At 42.5% G+C, this 12,620-nt stretch overlaps 1 protein-coding gene across 1 annotated transcript in view; it reads left to right on the top strand.

Annotated features, from left to right (window-relative positions):
- Positions 1-12,620, top strand: part of LOC129702788 (SH3 domain and tetratricopeptide repeat-containing protein 1) — a 72,514-nt gene that overhangs the window by 6,510 nt on the left and 53,384 nt on the right. The window contains exons 2-5 of the mRNA XM_055644769.1: positions 2,564-2,691; positions 4,582-4,687; positions 5,369-5,506; positions 7,349-7,535. Coding sequence (XP_055500744.1) covers positions 2,564-2,691; positions 4,582-4,687; positions 5,369-5,506; positions 7,349-7,535 — 559 coding nt within the window. The remainder of the gene's footprint in view (positions 1-2,563; positions 2,692-4,581; positions 4,688-5,368; positions 5,507-7,348; positions 7,536-12,620) is intronic.

The raw sequence follows: 12,620 nt of genomic DNA, 5'->3' as shown, positions 1-12,620 counted from the left end.
CAGTGGCAGCAGGCATAATGATTATTTACAAATGGAGAAAGACCCACAATTGCTGCAGATTTAACCCAGCGCTTTGAAGTGACTTGAGTTCCTTGAATCAATTGTTCAATAAATGAAAAATCTGCAACTTCTCTTGCGAGAAATTAAAGAACAAATCAGGAAATACTGCATGTGCTAAATGGATCAGGCAGTGGAGAAGGGGAAATAATTTGTATGTAAGACATTGACTTGAACCCTGTGAAGTATTTTGCCTTGTGGAAAGAAGCACATTATTTTTCTGTAAATGGTTTATCATAAGGCATGAAATAAGGCTGTGTGCACAAACATAGTGTAGTATTAATTCCCAGATTATTGCAATCTGGTATATGTGTCTGTTTCTCAGCAAGTTTCTGTTCTCCCAGAATGTTTTGGAATTAGATTTTATGCCATTATGGTTGAATATTTAAAAAACCCCATTAAAAATAGGTGTAGGAGTAGGCCATTCGGCCCTTCGAGCCTTTGACTCTGACATAGGGGGGGGGGAGAGTGCAGTGGAGAGATAAGTTTATTAGGCCTTCCATCACAGCGATGTGATGGATGTTTATGTAAATTATGTTGTGTCTTGGGTCTATGTGTTTGTAATGTATGGCTGCAGAAACGGCATTTCGTTTGGACCTCAAGGGGTCCAAATGACAATTAAATGTATCTTGTATCTTGTATCGAGCCATTCAACCATTCAATGATCATGGCTGATCATCTAAAATCAATGCCCCGTTCCTGCTTTCTCCCCATATCCCTTGATTCCTTTGGCCCTAAGAGCTAAATCTAACTCTCTAAAAAATCCAGTGGATTGGTCTCCACTGCCACAATGACAGAGAATTCCACAGATTCACAACTCTCTGGGTGAAAACGTTTTTCCTCAACAACTCAGTCCTAAATGGCCTTCCCATTATTCTTAAACTGTGACCCCTGGTTCTGGACTCCCCCAATATCGGGAATATTTTCCCTGCATCGTGCCTGTCCAATCCTTTAAGAATTTTATAATTAATTTGGATTTGTAACTCATTTGGCAACTTCTGCATGTGGGAGGTCATGTGGCAATGAAGTTGCAGGTCAGAGTGATTCATGACATGATTCTTGTTTCATATCAAAATCATGACTAGACCTTGTGCTGCACTGTTCTATGTTCTATGTTAAAATATCAGTGAGTTTATTTTTCCCAACATATATGTAAATGTCAGATGAGTATAAAGGGGATTCAATGTGTTTAAGAAAAAAAATACAAGGTTCGAATTCTTTGGCACCACTTTTCCGGCAACCCTGAATGTTGCAGGGGAACAAGTAATGTTATTGTGCATATTATATCCAGCAGGAAGCACCATGTAGAGATTCACTGTCCTTAGATACATAGACAATAGGTGCAAGAGTAGGCCATTTGGCCCTTCGAGCCAGTGTGATCTTGTGATTTTGGCTGACCATCCACAATCAGTGCCTCGTTCCTACCTTCTCCCCATATCCCTTGATACCGCGAGCCCTAAGAGCTCTATCCAAGAAAAATAGGTGCAGGAGTAGGCCATTTGTCCCTTCGAGCCAGCACTGCCATTCAATGATCATGACTGATCATCTAAAATCATTACCCCGTTCCTGCGTTATCCCCATATCCCTTGATTCCTTTAGCCCTAAGGGCTAAATCTCTCTCTCTCTAGAAAACATCCAGTGAATCAGCCTCCACTGCCTTCTAAGGCAGAGAATTCCACAAATTCACAACTCTCTGTGAAAAGGTTTTTTCTCATCTCAGTTCTAAATAGCTACCCCTGGTTCTGGACTCCCCCAACATCGGGAACATTTTTCCTGCGCGTCCAATCCCTTAATAATTTTATCTGTTTGTATAAGATCCCCTCTCAACAATCGCTAGTTTAAAATGACAGTAACTATCTAAATAAATCCGGGGTCGGCAACCTACAGCCCACGAGCCCGATCCGGCCCTTAACCCGAAATCATCCGGCCCGCAGGCGTATTTTTATCCGTAATCTAGACTTCTTTTAGACTGTTTAATACTGTTGGCCAGTGACATAAAGACTTGCTTTAATTTCCTCGCAATCCTGTTTGCTGATACATAAAATCGGAACTGATATAATCCCACGAACTGGGTACAAGGTTAGTTGGATTGGTGGGCGCTGTTCCAATGATGTAAAAGTGTAGTTGCAGTTGCAGCAGCTGTGGTGCCTTGTGCTCAGTGCACCCCGGTAGGGAGAGAGGGAGGGGGGAGGGAGAAGGGGGTAGAGAGCGAATGGGGGGGGAGGGGGAAGAGAGGGTAACAAAGGGTCTGCATGAAGTTTAGGACAGAGGGTTGAGGGTAGTTCCAATACCAGTGTCTCAAACTAACTGCAATGTTCAGTAGACATAATATTGCTTAAATATATAAATATTTATATATGTGGCCCGCCATCCGCTCACAGACATGGGTCCTGGCCCCTATGCAAAACAAGGTTGTCGACCCTGATATAAATAAAATCTATTTGTACATTTTAAAATGCAATGCAGTGTCTTTATGGGGGAAAATATCATTTTGTTTCCTTGACAGATATCTCAATGAAACTGATAATGAAGAGACAGAGAACAGGAATTCCTGATGATTTGCTACAGGACATGCTGAGAGGAAAGTTGCGAATTCTAGAGAATGACTGTGGGGAGGTCACAACCCTCCTCAGCGTAAGTCACAACGCACAAAATATGTAGCAAAAGAAAGATAAGGAGTGGGAACTATATTATGTCCGATTTCCAACCAATATCCTGGAGCACCTTACTTAAGCACAACTGGAAATGCTGTTAGCCAAGGCCTTGCATTCTTGAAACATTCTTGCAACAATGTGATCCTGATTCTCATTCATTTCCTGAAGCATCCTTCATGAGGATGTTGACAATGAAGTTCAACCCAAAACAAATCTTATCCTAGTTGTGCAGGGAGCTAGACTTCAGATGGATCAGGAGAAACTGAGGGGTGGAAGGAAGTGATATGCAAGAGAGAGTCAGATTCAGCTCTTAGGGCCAACAGAATCAAGGGATATGGAGAGAAAGCAGGAACGGGGTACAGGCTCTGGATTATCAGCCATGATCATATTGAATGGCGGTGTCAACTCAAAGTGCTGAATGGCCTACTCCTGTAATCTTGTTCAAAATTAGCTGTCCCAAATAATATCCTGCAAAGCACTTGGCTCAGTGGCAATAAGTGGCTTAGGGCAGTCATGGTGGTGCAGCGGTAAAGTTACTGCCATGCAGAGAATGCAGTGCCAGAGACCCGGCCACGGGTACTGTCTGTACGGAGTTTGTACGTTCTCCCCGTGACCTGCGTGGCTTTTCTCCGAGATTTTCGGTTTCCTCCCACACATTTAAAAATATAAAAATTGTCCGTAGTGGGTGTAGGATAGTGTTAATTGTGCGGGGATCGCTGGTCGGCGTTGACCAAAGGCCTGTTTACGCTCTGTAACACTAAACTAAACTAAACAACAAATTCAATTCCATGCATGAGCCTTTTTTAAACAAAATACCGAAATTCTTTAAAAATTCCATCTTAACGGTTAATGTTATACCTGTAGTTCTACTTGCACAAATACACTTTTTCATTTGCTAAATGTTTTTTTGGGAATGTTGAGCAGGGGAAACATTCATTCCTGAAGTTAATTACTCCTGTGAAAGTGAGCTGCCACCTTGAGCAGTTGCAGTACTTCCTTTGGGGAGGTGTTCCATTAGCTAGACAGGGCCACAATGAAGGGTGGTGTACATCTCAGAGGAGAAGCTCCTTGTGCCTGATGCTCTTGTCCTTGAAAAAGTTTAAGGATTTGGGAGCTACTTAGGGAGTCGCCAGGGCTAGTGAGTCCCATCAAAGATACTCAAAATGTTGCAGCTCTGGGGGAAAGGCAGCAGCGGCGGCAGCATTATTGTTACAATGGTGAAGCCAAGCACATCTCACAATTCATCACCCATGGAGGAAGAACTGCAGATACTCAGGGAGTCACTGAGTGTAGGGGAAAGGGCAGGGAGGGAGGGATTGGGGGAGGAGAGGGGAAAGATCCTTGGCAGGTGAGGAGGGAAAGTGGGGGAGAGGGGGAGGGATAGGTGAGGATAGAGGGATCGGAGGAGGGTAGGGAGAGGAGAAGTTATGGAGGGAGTGACTGAGGGTTGGGGAAAGGAGAAGGAGGGAGTGGTGAGGGAGGGATTGGCGAGGGGAGGAGGAGAGGGGAAAGAAGAGGAGGGGAGGGAGTGCTGGGGAATGAGGGGGAATGAGCCGTGTCTGCAGTTGGGGGCTATGCGTGAGTGGTGCAATATTGTGTTGGGGGAACGGGTTGCATTGAGGGAACGTGTGAGTGGTGGAATATTGCATTGGGGGAACGGGTGAGTGGTGGAATATTGCATTGGGGAACGGGTTGTGTTGGGGGGACCAGGCCTCCCATGTGACAGGGACCCAACGTGTCCCATTTAGTCTAGTTTCCTATTTAATGTTGCTTTCTGAGGCAAAACGTGGATCAGTCTTACAATTTTACTCACTACATTTATTTCTGCTGGGTTTGAGTTCCTTAATGTTTTTCCCCTTGATTATTTCAGGAGCTTTCAGCCAGGCTGCTGTCCATTTATAGTGACCAAGACAGGATGGTGATTACTTTTCAAACTTTCGAAGAAATCTGGAAATTTTCATCATATTACTCACTAGGTAGAAACACTTTTTTTGTAATGTCGTTTGAATATTGCAAGCATATTTCATAGTTTACCTCGTGTTCCCTGCTAAAGTATAATGGTGAAAACAGTTCTTCAAACTATAATAGACATAAAATGCTGGAGTAATTCAATGGTGCAAGCAGCATCATTGGAGAGAAGGAATAGGTAATGTTTCTTCAGAAGAAGGGTCTCGACCCAAAACATCACCCATTCCTTCTCACGAAGATTGGCATTATTGTGTACACATTTAAAAAAATTGAGAACTTGTTCTCTTAAATAGAAATTAATCATAGTTTAATTTACAGATGCGGTGCGGAAACAGGCCCCTTTGGCCCACCGAGTCCACAGCGACCGGCGAAGACCGCACATTAACATTATCCTACACACACCAGGGACAATTTACATTTATGCCAAGCCAATTAACCTACAAATCTGTATGTTTTTGAAGTATGGGAGGAAACTGAAGATGTCAGAGAAAACCCACACAGTCAAAGGGAGAACGTACAAACTCCTTACAGACAGCTCCCGTAGCCTGGGCCAAACCTGAGTCCCTGTTGTGCAAGTGCTGTAAGGCAGCAACTCTACTGCTGCACCACCGTGCTGTCCATACATAGGTTACCAAATAATTGTTTGCATCTATTATAACCTACAACTGAATTTTTTAATTGCCTTGTAGGTTTGATTGGTCATTGCCTGGAGAATCTATTGTTCGATCAAGAATTTTGGCTGAATTATCTAAATGAAGATGCCATGCTTGACGTCCAAATAGATGAAGATTCTCTCAAAATGATGCGCAAAGACCTTTTACAGGAAGGTGAGGAATGTCACTCCTTATGTGTACGATATGATTTTTTAATATATGATAGAACTTTATTTATCCCAGGAGCCAAATTGATCTGCCAACAGTCATGAAAACACAAACACATGAAACATGAAATTTGTGATGAGTGGAAAGAATTGAGGGGTGGGGGGGGGGGGTCAGTCTCAGTCTACCCCACCACAGAAGGGGGAGGAGTTGTAAAGTTGTGTGTACATTACCAATAAGAGTATAAACAGGGAGAAGGTAAGAGGGCCATGCAAGGATCACGTAAGCAATTTATGCCGGGTGTCAAAGGATGTAGGCAAGGTATTAAATGTGTATATTGCATCTGTATTCACCAAGAGAAGGACATGGAGGGAAGTGAGATCAGTGCAGTGTATGTTAATGTGCTAGGGCAGTTTGAGATCAAGAAGGAGGTGATGCTGGATCTCTTGAAAAGCATTAAGGTGGATAACTCCCAAGGGCCTGATGAGATCTATTCTAGTGAGATCTGATGAGATCTATCCTAGTTTGAGTGATGCAAGAGATGAGATTGCAGGGGCCAATACAAAGATCTTTATGCTCCCTCTAACAAACAAGTGAGGATCTGGAGGACTGGAGAATTGCCAATGTTTAGAAATTCTGGCCAGAAAATCATAGGCCAGTAAGCCTCACATCAATGGTGGGGAAGCAATTGAAGATGGTTCTTCAGATAGAATTGCCTCGTATTTAAAAGAGAATAGGATAAATATTGATAGTCAGCAAAGCTTTGTCCAAGCAGGTCATGAGTTGCTAACTTGATTGAGTTTTTTGAGGAGGAGATGAAAATAATTGATGAGGGTAGTTTAGTTTATTGTCACGTGTATCGAGATAAAGTGAAAAGCGTTTTGTTGGGTGCTAACCAGTCAGCGGAAAGACTATACATGATTACAATTGAGCCATCCGCAGTGTACAGATACATGATAAAGGGAATAACACTTAATGCAAGAGACCACTAGAAAAGACTGATTAAAGACAGTCCGAGGGTCTCCAATTAGGTAGCTAGTAGCTCAGGACTGCTCTTTAGTTGTTAATAGGATAGAGACTTTGACCTCCTCACCATCGAAGGGAATTATTGAAGTCACTGCCTCAAAAAGGCAGCCAACATCATCAAAGACCCACACCATCCTGGCCACCCATTCATTTCACCACTGCCATCGGGAAGAAGATACAGGAGCCTGAAAACTGTAATGTCCAGGTTCAGGAACAGGCCTCTTCCCTACAGCCATTAGGCTATTAAACATGACAACAAATAAGCTCTGAACTGCAACAGAGATTATTATTATTATTATTATTGCATTAAATTTGTTATTTATTGAGTATGTGTGCATGTGTATATATACACTGAACCTTTTCTTCCGTTATGTATTATGTTTACATATTCTGTCAAGTCAAGTCAAGTTTATTCGTCACATACACATACGAGATGTGCAGTGAAATGAAAAGTGGCAATGCTCGCAGACTTTGTGCAAAAAGACAAACAAACAAACAACCAAACAAACTACAAACAGAATGTAACAGAATCACATATTATTTTTCATATTAAATAGCCCGAGAAAGGCTACGTTCCCAGACAATGAACACAGGTACGAGGTCAATTCCAGGAGATAATGCGTCTGAATCTTGTTTTCGAAGGGCTATGGAATGTAGGGCTGTTAATTTAGCTGATAACTCCATTTCCCATTTTAGCTGGAATTGTCTGTTTAACCCTTGCACTACAAAGCGTCCGATCTTTATTGCAGTTGGGTGACTTCTTGACTGTATGTGATTTGGTAGGATCGGAAGTGGACCTCAACAACTGTTTGTTATTTCCTGCAGGGGTATTTTCCATAAGCTATCCACTCCGCCATCAAAGATGTGAAGAAGACCTGCAGCCGGAAATGAATGCAATTGTTAGCGTTGACGGTGCAACAATTGGTTCCAGATGGCTTGAAGAGACGACGTCCGGTGGAAATAAAGTTTTGGTTCCAGAATCACATGGGGAGTTTATTGACCCTTTTCACCAGTAGGTGCCTTAATTTTCCTGTCCTGGTTCAAAATCTTCAACTTTCCAGAAAAATATTGTTCTGTGCAAAGAGAGTATATGCTATTTGTGGCTTAAGTGAAAGGTTTCTTCCTTAATTGACAAAGAACAATGATGCTATCTATCTTCGTGCCATCCTCGAGTACTCATAATTCTGATAATAATTTCCTTGCATTCAGAAATCCCTGTGGTGGTTGTGAAATTCTCTCCATGTGCCAAGGGCACTAACAGCTGTTTAAGTAGAGATTAAAGGATTAAAAATCCACAGACCTCTTCTACATTTTTCTCTTGCTGGGAATAAATTAAATATGCATAAGTTCTTGGAGCAGAATTAGGAAAAACCGGCCCATCAAGTCTACTCTGCCATTCAATCATGGCTGATCTATCTTTCCCTCAACACCATTCTCCTGCCTTCTCCCCATAACCCCTGATAACCGTACTAATCAATAATCCATCTATCAGTGCCTTAAAGATATCCACTGACTTCGCCTCCACAGCCTGTTGTGGCAATGCATTCTACAGATTCACCACCCTCTGACTAAAGAAATTCCTCCTCATTTCCTTTTGAAAGGTATGTCCTTTTTATTCTTAGGCTATCGCCTCTGGTCTATCCCACTGGTGGAAAAATCCTCTCCGTATATACTCTATCCAAGCCTTTCACTATTCTGGACGTTTCAATCAAGTCCCCCACTCCCCCCCACCTCATCCTTCTAAACTCCAGCGAGTCTGAGTCTGGTCTGAGTTGTATTTAAATTTGGGCAAAAATGCTATCCTATATCGCTAGGATTACTCGCCACCTTACTCACCTTTCTCCTCTACTCCAAGCTACCAAGTTTTGTTTCGATTGGTTATGAAGGTTTAAAAAAAATCGTGAGATCAGCAGATTGGTCTTCTCGCATGTCAGTCACCATGAAGGTAATGCCCCTTCTGGCACCCGCTGTTAATCTTTGCTGTTAATCACTGGGCGGGGCAAGGAGAATAAAGCCTATACACCCCACATCCCCCCCCTCCTCTTCCCCCTTGCAAACCCCTCCAACCCACATACACAATTCCTCTCCCACCCCATCATGGTGACTGGGACCCAATGGGTCCCACTAAGTCTAGTATATTATTAAAACTCTCACCATGTTTGAGATTCTGTCTACGTGCGCATCTGCTCCCGGGACTATGCCAAAACTGTACATGATAGAGCTACAATTTTTGGACCACCTTGCTCACCTTGCTGATGTTTTTCATCAAGGTTTTGGTCAGAATGATGTTATATTTTACAAGCTATTCACATTTTAAACTTAAAAAATGTAACTTCACCTTGTAAAAAATCCAATTCCAACGTGCTGCCCCTGTCCGCTACAATGTTACAAAGACAGGGGCAGCAGGGACACCGAGTCCTGTAATTTGAAACATTGTAATGGGTAGGGGCAGTGCAAGGGAATTGGATTTTGTTTTAAGTTCAAAATGGGGGAGGGTGAAGAGATGGGGAAGGAGTGCTGGGGGATGAGTGGAAATGAGCCGCGCCTGCACAGTTGATAGCTATGTATGAGTGGTGGAATATTGCGGTGGGGGGATGGGTTGCATTGGGAGAACGGGTGAGTGGTGGAATATTGCGTTGGGGAACGGGTTGCGTTGTGGCACCTGGCCTCCCGTGGGGGCTATAGGTGAGTGGTGCAATATTACGTTTGGGGACCGGGTTGCGTTGGGGGACCAGGCATCCCGTGTGACAGGGACCCAATGGGTCCCACTGGGTCTAGTTTTGTTTGAAAAGTGAAAATACTCAACAGTGTATTAGATAGAGTGGATATGGAGAGGATGTTTGAACTAGTGGGAGAGTCTATGACTTGAGGTCATAGTCTCAGAATTAAAGGACATTCCTTTAGGAAGAGTATGAGGAATTTATTTAGTCAAAGGGTGTTGAATCTGTGGAATTCTTTGCCACAGAAGGGTGTGGAGGCCAAGTCAGTGGATATTTTTAAGGCAGAGAGAGATAGATTCTTGATTAGTACGGGTGTCAAGGGTTATGGGGAGAAGGCAGGAGAATGAGGTTGGGAAGGAGGGATAGATCAGCCATGATTGAATGGCGTAGACTTGATGGGCTGACTGGCCTAATTCTGCTTCTCTCACTTATGACCTTATGAACTGTTTATTTACCTGACTGGCATCAATTCATGGTGAACAATCAAAGGTGAGAAAATCCCAAAGATCCTCTTCACCAAAGCCCCCCTCGCTCACTAAAACTACCACAACCATTCCAAAGACCCAGGTCTTTTGTCCTCATAGAAGCAGTGAAAAGTCCAAATGAATTTGTTGAAATCCAACTTGGATTAAGCATCACAGAATCAATGTTTATGACAAGTTGGTTTCTTTCCTTCACAAAGTACTAAAGGAAGTTGTCCTTACTATCCCCCTCGATGCCTGCTCTGTCCATTTCATATTGTATCTTCCTGTGGTTTCCAACTTGCTTCCTCAGTTTAAGCAACATGCACAGTTATATCAAAGGAAAAAATCCTAACCTACATTGCAGGTTGGATCCTTAACACATACCATGAAAACTAAGGCACCTGTCACTGATCCTTGAGGAGACCCCATTAAACACCAACCTTCCAATCACTTAAGGTTCCCAGTGACTGCTTCTGGGAAAGCATTTGAACCAGTTTCCCCTGGTGATGATGTTCTTTTATTTTTCTGACCAGTTTGTCATGTGAGACTGTGTACATTAAGTGGGAAGTAGACTTTCTTAATTATCCTTGATTAGCGTTTCTCTACATGATTTTATAATATTCTTCTGGATTTTTCTATAAACTTTCCATCACTAAACATGGGCTGGTCAATTTATTATTCATCGGTTCTATTGGGTTTTTTTTAAAGTTTGAGACCATTTTAGCAGATCCATTCCTCATGCCTGCAGCCAACAAAACTCTGAAAACACTGAAACAAGCAACTGCAGAGACTGGTTTACAAAAAAAGTACAGAACATGCTGGAGTAACTCTCCCGTCCATTCTCCCTTCCAGCTTTCTTTTTTTTTCCCCCACCCCACCACAATCTGTCTGAAGAAGGGTCCTGGCCAGAAATGTCACCTGTCCATGTTCTCCAGAGATGGTGCCTGGCCTGCTGAGCAAACTCCAGCACACTGTCTTTTTTTGTTTTGTAAACCAGCATCTGCAGTTCCTTGTGTTTACTTAAAACTTATGGATTATCCCCAAACTCTATCTCCCATTCTTTTTTTATCTCATTGAAACTTAACTCAAAATTATAGATATCAAAATATTCTCTGGATTCTGTACATCCCTCTCCTCCTTCACTGTAATGTCAAATTAACTTATCTTCACCCTTTCCTAGTCTGATTAATGGTCTGATCAAAGCTTAGCAAGTAATATGTGGATTCAGGTGAAGGGGTTGAGGTTTGATAGGCAGATAGTTGGACAAAGGCCCAAGATGAAAAGACAAAAGGTGTGAGATGAATCTTGAGGAAGAAATTGTAGGTGGAGAGGGAGGGGAGAAATTGGTTGTGTTCCAACCTTGGGGATAAATTTCATTCAGAGCCTTGTGATTTACCCTTGTCAAAATTCAAGATATGTATTTTCCATAAATGTTAAATTTCATTTCTATTGGTATAACTGTCACTGATGCAATGAAAAATATACTACTGCGATTTGTGAGTCCAACAGTGCCAGAGACCAGGGTTCAATCTTGACTATGGGTGCTACCTGTACGGAGTTTGTACGTTCTCCCTGTGACGGTGTGGCATTTCTCTGGATGCTCCGGTTTCCACCCACACTCCAAAGATGTATAGGTTTGTAGGTTAATTAGCTTTAGTAAAATTGTAGTGTGTGCTCGTGTCGGGGGTTATCACTGGTGGGCATGGACATGGTGGCTGAGGGGCCTGTTTCCGTGCTGTATGTCTGAAGTCAGATTGTTGGTTAGAGTAAAGGGAGTTTTATTGTCAGTCTGTACCACATGTGCCTGCCCTGAGAACACTCTGTATTAGCAATCTACATTGCACCCTAGCTTCAGAGATCTCTTGTTTTGAGCCTCAACGTAAATGAAAAGGTGTAGTAGGAAGGAACTGCAGATGCTGGCTTAAACCAAAGATAGACACAAAAAGCTGTAGTAACTCAGCGGAACACGCAGCATCTCTGGAGAGAAGGAATGGGTGACATTTCGGTCGAGACCCTTCTTCAGACTGAAAGTCATGGCAAAGTGAAAACGAGAGATATAGACGATGAATGAGAGAGATAAAAGAACAATTAATGAAATATATGCAACAAAGTAATGATGATAAAGGAAACAGGCCATTGTTAGCTGTTTGTTGGGTGAAAATGAGAAGCTGATGCATCTTGAGTGGGGGAGGGATGGAGAGAGAAAGGAAATGCCGGGGTTACTTGATTAGAGAAATCAATATTCATACCACAGGGGTGTTAGCTGCCCAAGCGAAATATGAGATGCTGTTCGTCCAATTTGTGTTTAGCCTCACTGACAATGGAGGAGGCCTAGGACAGAAAGGTCAGTGTGAAAAGATGTTGTGGTGTATCAATTCTTGATGTGCTTTATTGATGCTTCCAAAGCTATTGATCGTGTTAATCATAGGAAGTTGTTTGTCAAAATGAGTCAAAGAGGGGTGCCTAAATACATGGTGAGAATGCTGGCTTACTGGTATGCCCACTAGATTATACAGGTAAAATGGGGCAATGGGGTTAGCGATGGTGTTTGACAAGGGGGAATTTTGTCCCCAGTCCTTTTTAATCTTTATATTGATGATCTGTCCAAGCAATTGAAAGCCTGTAATACGAGTGCATGATTAGTAATATTTTAGTGAACCATATTATGTATGCAGATGATCTTGTGGTCTTTAGTCCATCTAGCGCTGGTCTCCAGCAGCTCCTTGCTATATGTTCTGTGTATGGTGTGGAACATGATATTAAATATAATGCTTGTAAGAGTGCTGTTATGATCTGTAGAAGCAAAGAGGATAAATGTCTAAAATGTCCTGATTTTAAATTGTCTGACAATAATCTTAGTGTCTGTTATAGGGTAAACTACCTTGGGCATTTTATTATTGTGGTTGCAGAAGT

This window comes from Leucoraja erinacea, chromosome 1 (genome assembly GCF_028641065.1).
Source record: "Leucoraja erinacea ecotype New England chromosome 1, Leri_hhj_1, whole genome shotgun sequence".
Lineage (NCBI taxonomy): Eukaryota > Metazoa > Chordata > Chondrichthyes > Rajiformes > Rajidae > Leucoraja > Leucoraja erinaceus.
Note: the sequence above shows the minus strand (reverse complement) of the source record. Positions and strands in the feature narration are given on the sequence as shown.